Source organism: Equus asinus, chromosome 2 (genome assembly GCF_041296235.1).
Source record: "Equus asinus isolate D_3611 breed Donkey chromosome 2, EquAss-T2T_v2, whole genome shotgun sequence".
NCBI classification, from domain to species: Eukaryota; Metazoa; Chordata; class Mammalia; order Perissodactyla; family Equidae; genus Equus; species Equus asinus.
Genome location: NC_091791.1, coordinates 103,381,235 through 103,401,035, shown reverse-complemented (window position 1 = coordinate 103,401,035; position 19,801 = coordinate 103,381,235). Strand labels below are relative to the sequence as shown.

The 19,801-nt window shown below is 40.1% G+C and overlaps 1 protein-coding gene across 17 annotated transcripts in view; it reads left to right on the top strand.

Moving 5' to 3' along the window:
- The window catches only part of AGBL1 (AGBL carboxypeptidase 1), an 806,151-nt gene that overhangs the window by 67,186 nt on the left and 719,164 nt on the right, over positions 1-19,801 (top strand). For all 17 annotated transcript variants that reach the window (XR_011497368.1, XR_011497363.1, XR_011497373.1 and 14 more), the window contains 2 exons: positions 593-724; positions 4,330-4,423. Coding sequence is in view for 12 of the 17 variants with exons in the window: in XM_070495693.1 (XP_070351794.1) it covers positions 593-724; positions 4,330-4,423 (226 nt within the window). In the remaining 5 variants the exon portion in view is untranslated. The remainder of the gene's footprint in view (positions 1-592; positions 725-4,329; positions 4,424-19,801) is intronic.

Sequence of the window (19,801 nt, the reverse complement as noted above, 5' to 3'; positions counted from 1 at the left end):
GATAGCATTTTGTTCCTAAATACTTTCGAGTGTATTTCTTTGAAAAGAGACATTTTCCTATATAACAGCAATACCATGATCACCAATCTAGCAAAACTAATAATACACACATAATTTATACTCATTTCAGTTTCTCCAAATGTCCCCAACATATCTGTTATAGACGTGTTCAAAGAAAGATCCAATCAAGGTGCAGGCATTGCATTTGATTGATGCGTAATTTAAGTATCTTTAGTTCTAAAACTGTCTTAACGGAGGAAATTTATACTAAACTGTAGTTCATGTTTTAAGACAACCAGAAATATCCTTACATATAAGGGAATGCGAGTCATCCAGCCCACAAGGCTTCATGTAAATATCACTTGAAGAATAATGGACCATACGTGTACCCTGAATTAACTCTTCTGAGTCATCTGCTCCAAAGGGGGACAGAATGGGGACATACTTAGCATTTCCCACTAGATCTGAAAAGTCTCATTGGCTATGGTTATCCTCCGCCCTCTGCCATTTTTACTTTCCTCTCCCCCATGCATCGTACAACATTCAGAATTAATGTGAAACACAATTAAGATGGATTGATTTGTGTTTACAGATAAAAAGTTTGGACAGAAGGCACTGGAATTGGAAGCACTTGATGTGACATTGATTCTGGCCAGAAAAAACCTGTGTCACAGCCAGAACCTCCTCCACTGTCTCTGGGCTCTGCGAGTGTTTGCCGCTAGCGGTAAGTGAGTCAATTGTGGCTCTCTGGGATGGCTTCCAGACCTGGGCTGGGACACCTGGAAACCATTTGGGGGTGTGATTGGAAGTAGGGTGTGGGTGGACATATGTGGTTGCAACAAGATAAATAAACCACGAGGAGCCTTATGTTCTAGAGGCGGTGGCAGTGAGAAATTTTTTCTTTATCTCCTGCTCAACCAGGTAGAACTCCTGAGCCTGTTCCTGAGGTTAGATGTCAATATTGTTTTGTTTTCCCTTGGGAACAACACATTATAGCACTCTAGGCCTCTCTCTTAGTACTACGAGGTGAAGAACACTTATGGCTGGAGAGGGCAGACTTTGTTCAGTCCTTATATTCAGGGCACAGTGTGATGTGTTACACCTATCAAGAACGACCCTCACATCACAAATCTCCCCGCTATGTCCCTGACCTTACTCATTGATCACAGCGTCCTTTACCAAATTTTATCTCACAATGCTTCTCAACATAGTCCTTCAGGTCACTAGATATATCATAGCACATGTGTTGATATTTATTTGCTGCACATGTGTTGATATTTATTTGCTATCTCCTGATTTGGCTTATTTCTGATCATAGCAATCCTGTATTTAGACTTACCATTTTATAGCCAAGAAAAAGAAAATAAAGGTTGAAAAAGTGAAGTAATTGCTTGAGTTCATGCAGGTAAGTTATGGGGGCTGAGTTTTTAACTCCAAAATTCATGTTTATTCTGCTCTCCATATGGAGACAATTCTTATTAATAGATTAGATTCTATACTTCCTCTCTCACATATAACGAGCATAGACTTTTATTTCTCCTTTCTGAGCCCCTTTCCTGCAGGATGAAAGTGACAGTTAATTTGATATAATGCTCTCTAGAGGAAAGAACATGGGCTTAGAGCCAGGAAGCCCTGGCTTTGACGCCGATTTTATTCCTTAAGTCATATGACATGGGCACTTAACCTGTTTAACCTCAGTTTCTTCCTTTGTACCATTATAGCAGTGATAAGAGCTTGTAGACTTGGTAGATGGGATAAGTCAGATAATGTTCACAAGGATGCTGGTCACATAGTAGTTGCTCAGTAAGTGTCAGTTTCCCTTCTCGGCTCTACTCTTTTCCCTCAGTCCTTTGAAATAGTAATAAGAACACACATGATGGGAGTAAGCAGGTGACTTTTCCCCTAACTATCCTCAGAACTACTAAAATGGTTAGTAGGAATGTATTTTATTGGTTGATCCCTTTAATAAGCATGGAGAACCCATAATGAGAGGATATTTCTAGGGAATAAAGAGAGAGATTCTTGACTCTCTGTTTACAGACAGAACCTCTACTCACACTCATACATGTTGACCAGAAAATGTTTGGGAGAGGCTGAAAGGATTCATACAAACCCATCTCTAATAAAACCCATCTTTAAGTGAGAATCTGTGCCTTTGTGTAAAGGACAACTCTCATTAAGGAGTAGCCAGGTGTGCTAACCCCATTTGGAGGTTGCTATCAGCACAAGATTTGACGTATCTCATTTTGGTTTCCTGAAGAATAATTAGGCTGAACAATTCACCTTCCTTATTATGTATATTTGTTGTGGAGATACTGAAGAATCCTTCAGCAGGGGGCTCTGAGAAATGCTGCGATTTGCCTGTGGACATGAGAAGGTGTCCAGTTGTCTCATTTTGAGACTCCATTTATTGTACCAATTAACGGCTTCATAAGATATTTAAAAAATTACACTGTCACTCTCTATACATTGACTTTACTTATGAGAGGCAAGCAGAGTTGACGAAACCTATGAATTGTTTCTCTTTGGTGAATTATTAGCCACTATTGAATGTTCTAGCAAGCTTTCTAAACACCTCCTGTCTGTAGAAGGAGTTCACTGGAACCATAATGGGTCTGTAACAGCCAATGAACCTTTAGGAAACTCTCAGATGGCCAGTGGGGACGTTTATAGAGCTGCCAGAGGTCTAACCTTGGGCAGGCATCCCGCATGGAAGAACTCAGTGAGGATTTCTTATTGTCATCCTCTCCCAATTCCAAGTCTAAAGTCTTCCATGTTATACTCCATGCTCTTAAAACTATTTCTTCCCTAACTACTTAATAATAAAATTTTGCTGAATTATTTGCCAAGAGATTGCTCCAGCATGTTTTCTCAATTTAGAAGTGAGGACTGAGTTAGTCACCATGAGAGTGGAAGACTGATGGGCAGGACTAGGATGCCAAAGCCCTGAATTTTGGTCCAGGCAATTACTGGCTGTACTAGCCTCAGGAAGGACATGAGGATGTTTCAGGAACATGCACTCTTTGTAACAGCTAAACATCAGCCTCAGTCTCTCTCTGGTGGACTGTACTGGGATGAACTATGTTAAAGCCTTCAGATTTCCATTTATCCTCCTTTCCCAAGGCTTGGAGCAAGCCAGCATAAGCTTCCCTTGTTTCTCTCTCTTTGCTTCTCCACGACCCCTTTATTCCCCTTCATATTTCCTGGGACAAAGCACAAGGCATTCCTAGGTCTCTGTGTTACCACACCAGTGCAGTGGAGGAAAAGAGAAAAGAGAGTCATACTTTGGAAGATGACCTTTCCTTCTCCCACTGAAAATTTTACCCCCTGCAAAACTGACTCTATCTTGTATCCTGTGGATTCCTCTTATTTTTTGACATGGCAAGAGCTCTTCGAGTGAACTGAATGGAGTCGGGTACGAGGGATATTGCAGAGAGGCTGGAGCATCATTGGAGATGGAAGTGGCATCCAGAGGTTTTGTGTCCAAAATACTTATCTGAAGCCACTGGCTGAGCAGAAACCCCTTTGAGTTTCTTTCTATCATTCAAATCTAAGGCTATGTTTTTATAACCATCCAAATGGGCAAAAAACCAAAAATTTCCCAGGCCAGTTACTTCTGAGCAAGAGTACTGATTCTTCCTTTGACATTCTAATGGAGAAAGACATAGTCAAGTTTTGGCCTCAGTCATGGGAGGTCCAAGTACAAAAGTTGTAGGGGGACTTGGAACCAGGGTGGAAAAGAAAGGGAGTTATTTTCTTTATTAAGTTGCCCCTTAAAGTTTTAAAGGAGTCAGTCCGAGTTGTATTGAAATTTAACTCGTCTTGCGACTTTTCTTCATTGTGAAGTCTCCAAGTGGCAGAATATGCCAAAGAAAGTGTTTTCTAAGATACCGGTAGTGTGTGCATGCATGTGCGTGCATGTCTGTATGTATCATTTGGGAATCTGGTGGTGGGTGAAACAGCTTGAACTGAAGTCATTGCTGGAAACTCAAAGATCTACTTAGAGAAAAATCTTCTGCTCCGTAACTGTCTTGACTATTCTGATTAAGAATACAATGGAGAAGTGCAATGGGCCATCAGAAAATGAAAAATATAATTTTGTGGCTTGGGCCCCCTTCGAGAAGAAGACGTGTGAGAAGACAACATGTGCTTTTCAGGCGATCATAGCTTCCAAGATAGGGATGAAAGGACCATAGAGTTTTTCTGCTTCTAAGATGCCTTTGACAAGGAAGGTGATGGACCTCCTCTACCTTTTGGGCTTACCTTGTAATGCTGAAAATAATGCTTGTTTCAGATGGCTCAATAACGCTGTGCTTTTGTCTTTCCCAGTCACCACTGCAGCCATGCTGGGAATTAATGGAGCGATGGAACTGCTTTTCAAGGTCATCACCCCTTATACGCAGAAGCGCACCCGAATAATCAGGTACAGAGCACTTTTTCAAGTACTTTTGCCCTCTTTATAATAGACGCGGAGATGAGATGGCCTCGAATATATTCTCATGGTGCTTCCAGTTCAGCTGAGTGATGACTTCCCTTTGTACGTATGATGCAATGACTTCATTCTATCTCAACTTGCATCTCTCCCCACCCATGAGTCATTTCCCCTAATCCTCACAACAACCCTGAATGGGTATATTATTATCCTCATTTTCAGATGAGGAAACTAAAATGTGGAGAGAGACTTATCCAAGATCACAATGCGAGGCAATGGCAGAGTTGGGATTTGAATCTGGAACTTCCTGACTCAAACGCTTACGTTTTTTGCCCAAAGACTTCAGGTATCCCTTTTACTCACAGCAACTCTGTGATAGTGAGTTTAGTCTTTAAAAGACAGTCCAGAAAAGACAGCGAAAGGTGATGCTCCTCAGGGTCTCTAAAGAGTCAGCCAATTAAATTTCCAATATGAAATCTGGGCCTTATAGTAGTCCATCACAATTGTGTGCCAGTTTTGAAATGTATTTTTATGATTGAAAAATGAAACTCAGCCCATTCTGTCTGGCCCTGCTTGCTGGAGTGGAGTGAATCACAAACTTAAAAAGGGAGATGGTTAGACACAAAGGCTTTAGAGATATTTGGAACCATTAAGATCTATCATTTATGGGAGTGACTCAGCAAGGACCTTGAAAGAATATTGGAAAAAATTCAGCCAATTTCCAAGATATATGGGGTCGTTTGGCAAAGTAGCATTTCCATGCCCAGCCATGATATTTTCCGCATTCTAGCATCAATCTTAGGCTCATGTTCCACCTGATTATTTTTCTCTTGGGTCACCACAGGAATGCCATTATCATCCATTCTCACCTGCAGCTCTTTATGCCAGCATTTCTTAGAATGAAATGCATTATATCTCAGTAAAAAAAAGTTTCCTCATCAAATATATTGAGAAGTATGGGGTTAAACAAAGTTAGGTAGATTTCTTTACTATATGACTTCTCAGAGTCTTTGTAAAGCCAACACACGTTCGGAATATCCAAGATGGGTACATAGCATACCCTTGTTCCAAAATGGATTTGGCCAAGGAACTACTTTTGTTTGGGGACCATCTCTTTTTTGGGGGTCAGTGTTCTATGTACCTCATTTTACTAACCTCCCTTCTAGAGTGCAAATGGATTGCAAAATGAGATTCAACTCAATTCTACCAAAGGATCCTTATCTAGTAGGTAGAAAACTTCAGAGTCACGGACTCAGTGACAAAATATTTAACTTTCCTGATTTTTCTGAAATTATACTTTATTTCCATCTTAGACTTCATTTATGTCCATTTGGATATGTATGGTTTGGATATGTCTGGTTTTTATTATTGTGTGGAGGTCTTTGCTGCTCACATCTAGTCTTAACGTCTTCTTCGGTCACCCATCCACAAACTTTATTGTTTTGTCCTATTCTCAAGGCGACTTTTAATCTGCTGCTGTTTCCATTCATCTGTTTGGCAGCTGGGGAATATGTGGCTGCTCCTCCTACATTATGTGAAAATCTATGGTGTCTGCTGGGCCCATCCACATATGAATCTCACCTGGTCATCTCTTCTTTGCTGCTTGGGTGCCATGTTGTTTGGAGGGCTTCTCTAGGAAGCCCTTCTCAGCTAAGCTTGGCACAAGGCCCCTTCCCTTCTGGGGTCCTGATAGCTTTTATTGTCTTCCCATTCAGGCTGAGCTGGGGGGAGTAAGCAACAAAGCACCGAAGCCCTCTTCTCAGAGACTCACGCTAGTCGCTGTCTCTATTGCTCTTTTTCTCCTGCAAAGGGAGCTGAATTCAGGAACAGATCTGATCAAGGTGCTTTGGGAAAATGGGAAAGTAACACCAGGGTTTAACAGAAGTGGATGTTTCTAATGACAAGAAACACCTTTCAGTGACCTCAGATGCATTTCTGCATTTCTGGTCTGTTCTGTAAAATTTGGGCAAGATGATTCCCCTTCTTGAGCCAAAGGCCAAGTTAGAACCAAACCTCCATAGAAGAGAAGCTTTCCCACCAGCCATTACAACATAGCTGTCATTGCCATGGTGTTTATTATGTGCCCTGTCCTGTGCTAAGCTCTTAGCATGCATTATATCATTTGATCCTCTCCTCTCCTCTGCGAGGCAGGTGCTATTACTGTCCCCAATTTTACAGGGGGGAAAAAAATGGACCTGAACGTAGTTAAGTAACATGCTGAGGTTGAAGTGAAAGAGCTGGGGCTTAAACCCTGTCTGATACATGAACCTTAGCTCTTCAACCACCACTGGAGTATCTTCCACAGTCTCTTCCCAGCATTTTATTTCTAAACCACCATGAGTAAGACAATCATGAACAGTTAAAGTTTGTTTAAATTTCTGTTACCATCTAAATGGCTCATATTCATGGAACAATTTGGTTAATGATAGGGGAGTCTTTCCCCTCAATGGAATGGCTCTGTCCTATCAAAGGCTAAATAAATGTCTGTTCCCTTTGCTTTTGAATTCTTTCCCAAAGCTGCCTTGTTTTCTGCCTTACCCCCAGCCCCCAATAGCAAGATAAGAACACAGGGCCTGAAGCCAGAAGACCTGCATTGTAGCCTCTTTCTAACTGGTTCCTTCGCAAGTCATTTAACCTTTCTTAACTGAACTTGCACATTTCTCAAAGCGTGAATATCAAGTTCTACCTCTTAGGTTTGTTATGGGCATTAGGAAGTAATGTGCAAAAATTGTGTAAGCTTTGAGGTGTTAATTGTTAATCATTATTAATGTAAACTATACTGGATACTTGGCTGTCTGCTTCAGATCAGGCAGCAGAACTGGAGGAGAGCATGCAGATGGGGAATTGTTGCCTGTACTCACTTTCTCCCATGAACTCCATCCTCCAAATAGTAGCTAAGATGTCCCCGAATGAGTTCTACTCAACTCCACTTGGATGCCAGAAACCTGTGGGTTTGAAGGGGTCTTCCAGGAAGGGGATGAAGTGATGTGTCAGGGGACATGAATAGCTCTACTGAGTACCATCCTCCAAACGGTAGCAAGCTATGGGAGAGTTATTCTGGGTTCCCTTTGTAGGAGCAGATGCCCAGTGTTGTGTCACTATGACTCCTCCCTGCCCTGGAAATTAAACCTGCCCTACTTCTCCAGCACAAACCCAAAATTAGTTGTGCAGCTGTCCTCCTATGAAGCCCTGTCTCCAGATAGTACTCAGGGTAAGATTTATGACAGAAGCCCCGACTGCACACCTTCTAGAGAAAAGGGGCATGCAGAGCAGTGTCACTAACCCTCTGTGGCCTTGTGCCAGCCCTCAGTCCCAAGGGAGCTGGCTATTCCAGGCCTTCTTCACTTCCCAAATACCCACCATGCTGGCACAGTTTTACTGTCATCTATCTTTACTGGCTTGCGCCTGTTCCCTCATGACCATCACCTTAGTCTGACAGTTGTTGTTGGCCTTGTGCTGCTCCTACAGACCTCTAACTGGTCTTCTCTGACTTCAAAGCAATCAAGAATGTGTCCCAAGCTCCATTTCCATCCTTGTCTCTTATTCCTCCTCCCATCTCTCTTTCTAGCCAACTATCCCTTCAGGTGGCCTGCCCTATCCTGTCCCAGGTCTTTCCTCATGTCCTCCCTTCCTCTGGAGTGGCATCGCTGCCTTATTGAATGGTAGAAGTTCTCCCCATCCTTCAGGTCCCACCTGATGGTACCTGCTCCGCCTCACCAGACAGAAGGAATCTTCCCTCCTCAGTGCTTCTCCAGCACTTTGTTCATATTTTCCTTTGAAGTATATCGGGTTTCACTCTGTACTATGTTGAACTGTGTGCCTTCTCTCTCCTCGAAATTCTAAACTTCTTAAAGGTAGAAACCAAATTCTGTTTATCTTGTTGTTCTCCATAAGTCCTACCCAAGTGCTTGGACTATGATAGGCTCTTAATTCAATTCAAAAGAAATTATTCAATTAAAAAATATTTTGTAAATAAAAGCCAGTACATACTGTGTGCCCTGGTAGGCACTTCACAGCTGTTACCTTATACTTCCTTGATCCCAAGCCAACTCCATATATGAGGTTCCATCATGTCTAGACATGTTCAGGAAATGATGTGGTAGGCCTACCCAGAATTCCATTGCATGAGGGACTGAGGTACCTTCTGGAAGAGAACTCGTTGTAAGGGCGTGAGAGGCAGCAACCATCAGCTTGGAAGAGAAGGGTCTCACTCTTTGGAGGGAAGGAAAACTTAGAGTCTTGTCTCTTAGAGCTGTCTGGGGAACTGACTGAGATTGACAGAAAACGATCTGAGTTTGAGGGTGTGTGAGGGGCAGCATTCACATGAAAACTTTGTTTCCTATTTGGGATAAGCTTCCAGTATTTGGTTTGGTAATTGTTTCAGCTGGAGCTTTAGAATTTATGGGGGAGCTTTTTATAGAAATAGGGAGGGAGAAATAACACTGGGTCAGGGTGAGCTAGCTCTGGCTTGCTTGTCCTACTGCGGACAAGTTTGTTTATCTGCACCAAAGCTGTCTTTGTGCTGTCCAAGCTCACTAAGTAGGAAAATTTATTAAGACAAAGATGGATTGCTTGTCTGTGACTGACTCATGCTGTGACCTTAGAAAAGCTTGTGTTTGTTCCACGTCTCAAAACCTTCTGCTAGGAGTTGCACCTTTTTTCTCTCATTTCCAGGATGGGCCTAAGGGTTTCGGTAATTATAATGGCCATTCCCACTGTCTGTCTGCTTGACCATTTCTAAGGCACGGCCAATTCCCTCTGATCCTGTTGTATCATTACACCGTAACATTTAATCCAACCTTCGAAGCTGAGTTATCAGCTGCTATTATCAGCATATCTCCTAGGATTTAACACTCTGCTGGCTTGCCTTGCCTCGCCTAAAACGTCAGAGTCAGTCAGAAATGGGTTGAGTCTTCCTAGCAGAGGCTGGTCCTTAAACTCCTTGTATTCCCTGACCGACACACCACACTTTGAAAAAGAGGACTCAGGACTGTCCACAAGCTGAGATGCTTCCTTCATCTTTCACCTTCAGTTTCTCTGGACCTTTCTCCAGAACAGAGGAAGTCAGAAAGTGTGTTCAGGACCATGCTGGTCTCATCCTCACAGAGGACAGCATCTCCAATATTCCTACCCCTTCAATGTCCTCTCAAGTTTCAACAGGGTTGCCATGCTATGATTTCTACTCTTCAGGCTCAGGGGTCCTGGGGGTCTGGATTGCTATGGGGCCCTGGGGTTCAGATACCATGTGCTCTACCTGGGCTTAAACACCATGGCGACAGGAGGAGATGGATGGTGGGTCCTTACCAAGCCTCATAAGCAGGTTCTTCAGCTTAGTCTCCTGTTGTCTTAACTCCCTGTGCTTGGAGTAGTTTTAGGTTATCTTCTCCCTTCAAAGGCCCGATCTCAGGGCATTCTGGCATTTGAGCTTTGTCTGAGGGCAGGATTACTGGGCATTGCTTCATTGGCACCTCTTTGTGGTGATTTTATCTTCAATTTATGAGCTATAAAAAATGTCCTGCTCCTCTTTTCCTTTCTTACACATCACTATGTTTTCCCAGAGCCAGGCCTTCTGGGCTTTCTCCAACCATCACACCATTCCGCTTTATCCGATCTTGGTAGCTGACAGATGAGTGGAGACTCAACCAAAGCTAATGGGTTCCCTGAGATCATGAGGGATTGTGTGACTCAGCTACTTTGTCACTGAGACAAAGAAGCAAATTTTCCTGTTTCTCAAAATAGATACTGAATTTCTCCCTGGGTGTTCATTCCCCCTACTCCTCCATTAATGGCTTCATGACTTTTGCTGCTCTTTGTTCAATGTAATTAGACTCTGTGGTCTCCAGGGCAGGGGCTCACATTGGGGGTTCAGAAGCTGTGTGCTCCAGGTCACTTGGACTCAAATGCCTTGGATTAGGAACAAAAGATTCCACCCCAGCCTCACAAATACTGACATTGGGAGTGGACAACACAGGCTCAACGTAGTGACAGAGTGATTAGTGCCTTCACCACCTGACTCCAAGCCTGTAGCTGATGGTGGAATGAATAGTTTCCTACAAGTATTAAACCTTGGCAGCTAGGTTTGTGGGTTTAAATCCCTTCCATCTTCTTGGGAAGCCAGTGATCTCTCCCTGATTAGGACCAGTCATAGATATTCAAGTCCTAGGATCTAAAGTTGGAAGGTCCTTAAGGATCTGCTGGTCTAACTCCTCCATTTTAAGATGAGGTCGTTGAAACCCAGAAAGGTTGAACTAAGCCTTCTATCCTAATTTCAAGACACTATTCATTTCTCTAAAATGCTTGATTGCATAATGCAAATCAAACATGTCCTGAGCTAGAACCTTTAACATTTATTTGACGACATTCTATGGGTCTGTCTTCGTGCTAGACATGGGAGTTTGAAAAAAACAGAAGGTGGACCTGGTCCTCAAATTGCTGACAGTCTATGGCAACAATAACAATGCGGTGTGGTAGGAACTTTCTGACTCAGTGTTGGGCTTGTGGAATGGGCCAGCTTCCTGTTCTAAGGAAATGTTCTCATAATGCCTTTATCCAGAAATGCCTTTAGAATTGAGGAAGACGGGCCTCTGCTCTGGGCCCTGTGCCTCAGGAGGCCCTACACTTTGGAGACTTTCCTTGAAATGTCTAAAGTACTCCTCTGGTGCCTGAGATGGGCTTGGGTTGGCAGTACCATTCAGGCAGGGCTTCTGGTCTCTGTTTCTCCCTCTTTGGGATGCTCTTTGACCCCCGCCACCTGAGTGAGGTGGACTAGATACCTTGAAGACGACTCGAGAACACATGCATATGGGGTTGTCCTGAGATTCCATGGCCAGCCCTAGATTCAAGGAGGACAGCCTGGCAAGCAGATCACTTCTTTGTCGGTGCAATATTTCTTCCTCAGCATGACATGAGATGACAAACGGAACGTTGCTGACATGCTGATTTGGGGAGCATCCAATTATTTGTACAGACAGAGGCTCTAAAAAAAGCCAAAACTTCCTGGGCCCTGCATATCCTGGGATGGCCCTACATGCACCACTGCACCCTAGTGAGGGTTCTATAAACAGAAACTCTATTTCCATCTTTACCTGCTGAAGTCAGTACTGCCCATACTTCTCCATGGATTTGGCCTCATTTTCCCTCTGGAGACTGGAGTCACGCTCTTCAAAACTTTCACTTTCCATAGACGTTAGTCTTCCAACTCAGCCTGACTCAGCAAGGAGCTTTTGCGAAGAAGTTTGTACCTTCCTGTAAATCATACCCTCCTTACAATACTGTAACTGCTCACGAATATATGTAGGAGAAAGAATTTGAAGAACTGAGGGGAGGTACAAAAAGACCCTTATCAGGAGAGACTCTTGTGACCTTTACCTTTTGCTTTGAGGGAAATGATATTTCTAATAGGCCGTTATCAAATCCTTCAAGGATTGATCCACACGCAGACACCACAAATTATAAAGTACATGGGAGGAGGAAACATACTCTGCTTTTTCTGTGGGGCTGGGAGTGGGTGCCATGTCTGGAGATGCGCTTATTTAGCAGAGAGAAGCCAATCAATTAGCTGGAAAGAAAAGGGTCCAAAGGAAGCCATTACGCAGATGTCTAGCCATCTAAAGCTAGCTGCTTTTAAGAATTTAGGCGGAGATTGCAGGATGGGAACAGACTGGAGGCTGTCTAAGTTCAATTAAGTCCTATTTTAATATTAGATCTAATGTGGTCATTAACTGTATTCAACAGAGCCAATGAGAAAAATGGCTAGAAAACAATAGACTGTCATTTAAAAGAAGTGAATTATTACAAATGAGGTTTGAATTTCTTTCAGGTGGTACACAGTAGGCATTCAATGAATGCTAGCTAAATGAATGAACACTGTTGTTTTGGTTTGTCTCAGTTGTATTCTTTTAACTGTTTTCTCATTCAATAAGTATTTTTGGGCATTTATTGTGAGTCCAATGTGTGGGCTTTGAGATGAAAATGCATAGTCCTTCTCCTCAAGGGGCTTACATATACATGCACTGATTGGCATGTAAACCAATAAGATAAATACCATAATGGCAGGATGTTCAAAGACGGAAGATCTTAGTCTACCCAGGAACTGGCAAGAAGGAAGTTATTGAGAAGGCCACTTCTTCTTTGAGATAGGGAAGGAGTTTCCAAGATGTTAAGGTTATAAAAGGAGAACCTTCCAGGCTGAGGCAGAAGCATGTGCAAAGACAAAAAAAAACCCGTGAAAAATGGTGGGTTCATATATGGCTGGAGTATATTGTAAGAAAGTAAGGGCAGGGAGCTCACCCAAATTGATTTGGAACGCTCTAATATCTTACTAGACAATAAAAGAATGGAAATATATAATTCACAAGGAGGAAATAGAAAAACTGATAAACTCGTAAAAATATTCAATTTCCAATAATCAGAGCAACACAATTTGGATCAAGACACCAATTTCACAAATATGAGTAGCAAAGATCTTGAAAAATGATGTTGGTGAGGATTCAATAAGATGGGCAGTCATATCTGCTGCCAGGAATGTAGATTGATAAAACCTTCATGAAAACAATGGGTGATATATATCAAGTTTTTCCTCAAAAAATTTTCTATTCCTTAACCCAGTTTTTTCACTTCTTGAAATCTGTCCAAAAGAATCATTGAGAAATGTGGATGAAGATTTGTTCACAAAAATATCATATTATTATTTATAATTGGAAATATTATAACCAGAAAGAAGCCTGGTAAAAAAGGATGCATAGCAAAACTGATATATTTATACATCATAATATTATGTAGCAGCACACCAAAAATAAATTAGGAATGTTTGTCAGTGGTAATAGGTTATGATAAAATATTAACTAGAAAAAGTTCAAGATTCAATATGGTCTCAACTGTGTAAAAAACATGCACACAACTTCTGCTTCAGACCAAGACTTATCTTCTCACCTGAAAGAAACAAAACTACAGATAAAATATACAAAAAAATGTTTTTAAAGATTCTAGAATCAGGCAATGAAGGACAGTGATCCCTGAGAGATGAACCCTTAAATTACTCCAGTTAATGTCTTAAGAGAGTTTCCAGGTTGCAGTGCAGGGCAGGCAATCTCAGATACAGTATAGTAGATGGCCTGAGTTGAGGAGACAGAGTTGAAGATTTCAGGCTGAGAGTTTGGAGACTCAAGATGCCTAGAATTCAAAGGACAGAGTGCTGAGAGAAGAGAGCTGCACAAAAAGAACTCTGGAGATCTTGAGAGGTTCTTCCTTAAGTATTCAACTGGATATCTATCAGTGCATACTTGTGGGGAAACTACTCAATGCCAGGGAAAGACCTCCTGAAAGGAGTGGAAAGAACAATGCTTTGTATTCACATAGGGCTGGAAATAATGCTTAGTTCTACAAGGCAGACTGGAAAACCTCCTGATTCTTAGGGCATTGGGTAGAGTACACAGAAGGGTCTTGCCTCAGTGGTGGGGAGTAGTTAGCTCTACATTGAATACTGCTCTGGTCCTCCCTATCAAATATTAAAAGCAAAACCTGAAAGGATAAACTGTTTTGAAGTAACTTAACTGCCTCTTAGGACAAAGCTTCAGAATTCTTATAAGAATACAAAAATAACCAGCACTCAACAAGGTAAAAGTCACAATGTCTAGAATACAATAAATATGGTCAGGCATGCAAAGAAACAGGAAAATACTCCCTAGGGTGAGAAGATAAATCATTAAACAAATACAACCCAGAACTGAAGTAGAATTCTCAGGCAAGAATGTTGAAAAGTTATTCTAACTATATTCCATATGTTCAAAGGTTAAGTAGAGACATAGAATATATTAAAAAAGGACTCAAACTGAAATTCTAGAGATGAAAGCTAAGTGCACAAGAGGTAAATGCACTGGATTTAATTAAGGCAAATTAGACATGGAAGAAGAAAAGATAAGTGAACTTGAAGACATAGCAGCAGAAAGTTTCTTAAATGAAGCACAAAGAAAAAAGAGAATTACGAAAAAAAAAAAATAAGAGCAAACCAGTGAATCATGGGACAACTTCAAGCAGCCTAATATATATACATATATATATGTATATAATTGGAGTCCCTGGAGAGAGGAGAGAGAGGTGGGGACAGAAATATATTTGATGAAATAGTGGCTTAAAGCTCCAAAATGTGAAGAAAACTATAAAGTCAGAGATCCAAGAAGCTTAATAAATTACAAGCACAAGAAACATGAAGAAAACTATCCTGAAACAAATTATAATTAAATTTCTTAAAACCAGTGATAAATAAAAAAGCTTCAAAGTAGACAGAAAAAAAGACACATTGTGCCCACAGGAACAAAGATAAGAATACAATAGATTTCCCTTTGGAAACAATGAAATTGAAAAGACAGTGGAGGAGAATCTTTAAAGTATGGAATTCTATACTCTTAAAATATCTTTCAAAAACACAGATCAGAGAACTGGCCCTGTGGCCAAGTGGTTGGGTTTGCATGCTCTGCTTTGGTAGCCCAGGGTTCACTGGTTTGGATCCTGGGTGCAGACCAATGCCCCCCTCATCAAAGCATGCTGTGGTGGCATCCCACATAGAAGAGGTAGAATGATCTAGAATTAGGTTATACAACTATGTACTGGGGCTTTGGGGGAAAAAAAAGGAAGATTGGCACCAGACATTAGCTCAGGGCCAGTCTTCCTCACCAAAAAAAAAAAAAAAAAAAGTAGATGAAATAAAGACTTCAAAGATACAAAATCTAAAAGATTTAGCAGCAACTCTCATGACAAGAAATGTTAAAGAAAACCTCATGCAGAAAGAAAATGGTACCAGTTGGAAAGATGTGTTTATTCAAAAGACTGAATAAAGGGGGCTGTGTCCGTGGCCGAGTGGTTGAGTTTGCGCACTCCGCTGCAGTGGCCCAGGGCTCGGATCCTGGGCACGGACATGGCACCTCTCATCAGGCCACGTTGAGGCGGCATCCCACATCCCACAGCTAGAAGGACCTGCAACTACGATATACAACTATGTACCGGGGAGGGGGGTGGTTTGGGAAATAAAGCAGAAAAAAAAAAAAAAAAAGACTGAATAATGCTGGAAATAGTAACTACCTTAGTAAATATATTTGATTTTTAGTTTATGATTTTAATCTCTTTAAAAGATAATTAAGTATTTCAGTAAAAATAATTACAATGTACTCTGCCCATCTTTTAATCAGATTTTTTTGTTGTTGTTGTTGAGTTGTATATGTTCTTTGTATATTTTGGATATTAACTCCTTGTTGGATATATGATTTGCAAATATCTTCTCTCATTCAGTAGGTTGCCTTTTCAGTTTGATGATGGTTTCCTTCACTGTGGAGAAGCTTTTCAGTTTGATACAGTCCCATTTATTTATTTTTGCTTTTGTTTCCCCTGCAATTTGGAGTTAATCCACAAAAATACCACTATGACCAATGTCAGGGAGCTTAATGCCTATGTTTTCCTCTAGGAATTTTATGGTTTCAGGTTTTGCATCTAAGTCTTTAATCCATTTTGAGTTAATTTTTGTGTATGGTGTAAGATAGTGGTCTACCTTTTTTCTTTTGCATGCAGCTTTCCAGTTTTCCCATTTATTGAAGAGACTGTCCTTTCATTGTATGTTCTTGGCTCCTTTGTCATAAATTAATTCTCAAAAAATGTGTGGGTTTATCTCTGGGCACTCAGTTGTGTTCTATTGATCTGTGTGTCTGTTTTTATGCCAATACCATACTGTTTTGATTACTGTAGCTTTGTAGGATAGTTTGAAATCAGAGAGTGTAATACCTTTCTCAAGATTGCTTTGGCTATTCAGGATCTTTTGTGTTTCCATACAAATTTTAGGATTATTTATTCTATTTCTTTGGAAAATGCCATTGGAATTTTGATAGGGATTGGATTGAATCTGTAGATTGATTTGGGTAGCATGGACATTTTAACAATATTAATTCTTCCAGTCTGTGAGCATGGAATATCTTTCCATTTGTGTGCATTTCTTCAATTTCTTTCATCAGTGTCTTCTAGTTTTCAGTGTACAGGTCTTTACCTTCTTGGTTAAATTTATTCCTAGGCATTTTATTCTCTTAGACATAAATGGAATTGTTTTCTTAATTTCTCTTTCTGATAGTTCATTATTGGTGCATAGAAACACCACAGATTTCTGTATACTGATTTTGTATCCTGCTACTTTACTGAATTCTTTTATTAGTTCTACCAGAAAGCTGGTAGAGTCTTTAGGTTTTTTTTTTTTTTTTAAGATCTAATATCATGTTATCTACAAATAGTGACAGTTTTACTTCTTCTCTTCTAAGTTGGATTCCTTTTATTTCTTTTTCATGCCTAATTGCTGTGGGCAAGACTTCCAAAATTACATTGAATAAAAGTGGTGATAGTGGACATCCTTGTCTTGTTCCTGATCTTAGAGGAAAAGCCTTCAGCTTTTCACTGTTGAGTATGATGTTAGCTGTGGGTTTGTCAAATACAGCCTTTATAATGTTTGAGTATGTTCCCTTTATACTCAATTTATTGATACTTTTTAAAAAATATTAAGATGTTGAATTTTGTTTGTCAAATGTTTTTTCTGCATTTATTGAGATAATCATATAACTTTTATCCTTCGTTTTGTTAATGTGGTGTATCATATTGATTGATTTGTGGATATCGAACCAAACTTGCATCCATGGAATAAATCCCACTTGGTCATGCTGTATGATCCTTTTTTTTTTTTTTAAAGATTTTATTTTTTTCCTTTTTCTCCCCAAAGCCCCCTGGTACATAGTTGTGTATTCTTCGTTGTGGGTTCTTCTAGTTGTGGCATGTGGGACGCTTCCTCAGCGTGGTCTGATGAGCAGTGCCATGTCCGCACCTAGGATTCGAACCAACGAAACACTGGGCCGCCTGCAGCAGAGCGCGCGAACTTAACCTCTTGGCCACGGGGCCAGCCCCAGTATTAGATCTTTTTTGAATGTTTGGTAAAATTCACCAGTGAAGACATCTGGTCTTGAACTTTTGTTTGTTGGGAGGTTTTTGGTTACTGATTCAATCTCCTTATTAGTAATTGGTCTATTCAGATTTTCTTTTTCTTCATGATTCAGTTTTGAAAGATTGTATCTTTCTAGGAATTAATCCATTTCTTCTAGGTTGTCTAATTTGTTGGTTTGTAATTGTTCATAGTAGTCTCTTATGACCCTTGGTATTTCTGTGGTATCAGTTGTAATTTTTCCTCTTTCACTTCTAATTTTATTAGAGCCCTTTGGTGTCTTTTCTTGATTAGTCTAGCTAAAGGTTTGTCAACTTTGTTTATCTTTTCAAAGAACTAGTCGTTAGTTTCAAAGATCTTTTCAATTGTCTTTTTAATCTCTATTTCATTTATTTCTGCTCTGATCTTTATTATTTCCTTCCTTCTACCGACTTTGGGCTTTGTTTGTTCTTCTTTTCCTAGTTCCTTTAGGTGAAAAGTTAGATTGTTTGTTTGGAATTTTCCTTATTTTTTGAAGTAGGCCTGTATTGTTATGAACTTCCCTCTTAGAACCACTTTTGCTGAATCCCAAAGATTTTGGTGTGTTGTTGTATTTCTGTTTTCGTTTGACTCTAGGTGTTTCTTTATTTCTTTATTGACCCATTGGTTGTTCATGTTGTTTAATCTGCACATTTTTTGGTTTCCCCAGTTTTCTTCTTGTAGTTTCACACCATTGTGATCAAAAAAGATACCTGATATGATTTCAATCTTCTTGAATTTATAGAGACTTGTTTTTCGGCCTAACATATGCTCTATCCTGGAGAATGTTCCATGTTCTCTTGAGAAGAATATATATTCTGTTCTTTTTGGATGGAATATTCTGTATATATCTATTAAGTGCATCTGGTCTAATGTGTTGTCTAAGGCCAACATTTCCTTATTAATTTTCTGTCTGAATGATCTATTCAGTGATGTAAGTGGGGTGTTAAAATCCCCTAGTATTATATTACTGTCAATTCTCCCTTTAGGTCCATCAATATTTGCTTTATGTATCTTGGTGCTCCTATATTGGGTGCATATATAGTTATAAATGTTGGTATCTTCTTGCTAGATTAACACTTTTATCATTATGTAATGCCCTTCTTTGTCTTTTATTATGGCCTTTGTTTTACAGTCTATTTTGGCTGCTGTGAGCATAGCTACACCAGTATGCTCTTCGTTTTCATTTGCATGGAATATTTTTCTCCATCCTTTCATGTTAAGTCTTTATGGGTTCCTACGTCTGAAGTGAGTCTCTTGTAGGCAGCATATAGATGGTTACTTGTTATCCATTTGGCCAATCTATGTCTTTAGTTTGAAGAATTTAGTCCATTTAAATTTAAAGCAATTATTGGTAAGTATGTACTTACTGCCATTTTAATTGTTTTCTGGCTATTTTTGTGGTTCCTCTCTGTTCCTTTCCTCTTCTCTTTCTCTCTTCCTTTGTAGTTTGATGGCTTTTTTTAGTGTTATGTTTAAATTCTTTTCTCATTTTCTTTTGTGTATTTACTATAAGTTTTTGTTTTGTGGTTACCATAGGTTCATACGTGACTTCCTATGTATGTAATAATGTCTGTTTTAAGTTTATAGTAACTTAAATTTGAACATGTTCCAAAACCTTACACTCCCTCCTCTCTCTGTTTTATATTTTTAATGTCATATTTTACATCTTTTTATTTTATGCATCTCTTGACTAACTATCATGGTGTCTTGGTGTGGATCTCTTTGAGTTTATCTTATTTGGAACTCTTAGGCCTTCCTGGGCCTGTATGTCTATTTCCTTTCCCGGAATAGGGAAGTTTTCAGCTGTCATTTCTTCAAATAAGTTTCCTGGCCCTTTCTCTCTCTTCTCCTTCTGGAACCTTTATAATTCAAACATTATTTCCCTTGATGTTGTCCCAGAGTCCCTTAATTTATCTCATTTGAAAAACTCCTTTATTTTTGCTACTCTGTCAGGGTGAGTTCTACTGCTTTGTCTTCCAGCTCACTGATCCAATCTTTGGCTTCATCCATTGCTGTTGAATCCCTCTAGTGTATTTTTCAGTTTGGCTATTGATTCTTCAGCTCTGTAACTTCTGCTGGAACTTTCTTATATTTTCTGTCTGTTTGTTGAAGATCTCACTGTGTTCATCCACTCTTCTTCTAAGTTCAGTGAGCATCTTCATGATAATTACTTTGAACTCTTTTACAGGTAGATTGCTTATCTCCATTTCATCAATGTCTTTTTCTCATGTGTCGTCTTCTTTCATTTGGACACATTGCTTTGTCTCCTCATTTTGCTGACTCTCTGTTTTTGTTACTTTGTATTAGGCAAACCAACTACCTCTCCCAGTCTTAGAGGAATGGCCTTGTGTAGGAGATGTCCCATGGGGCCCAAAAGCATGATTCTC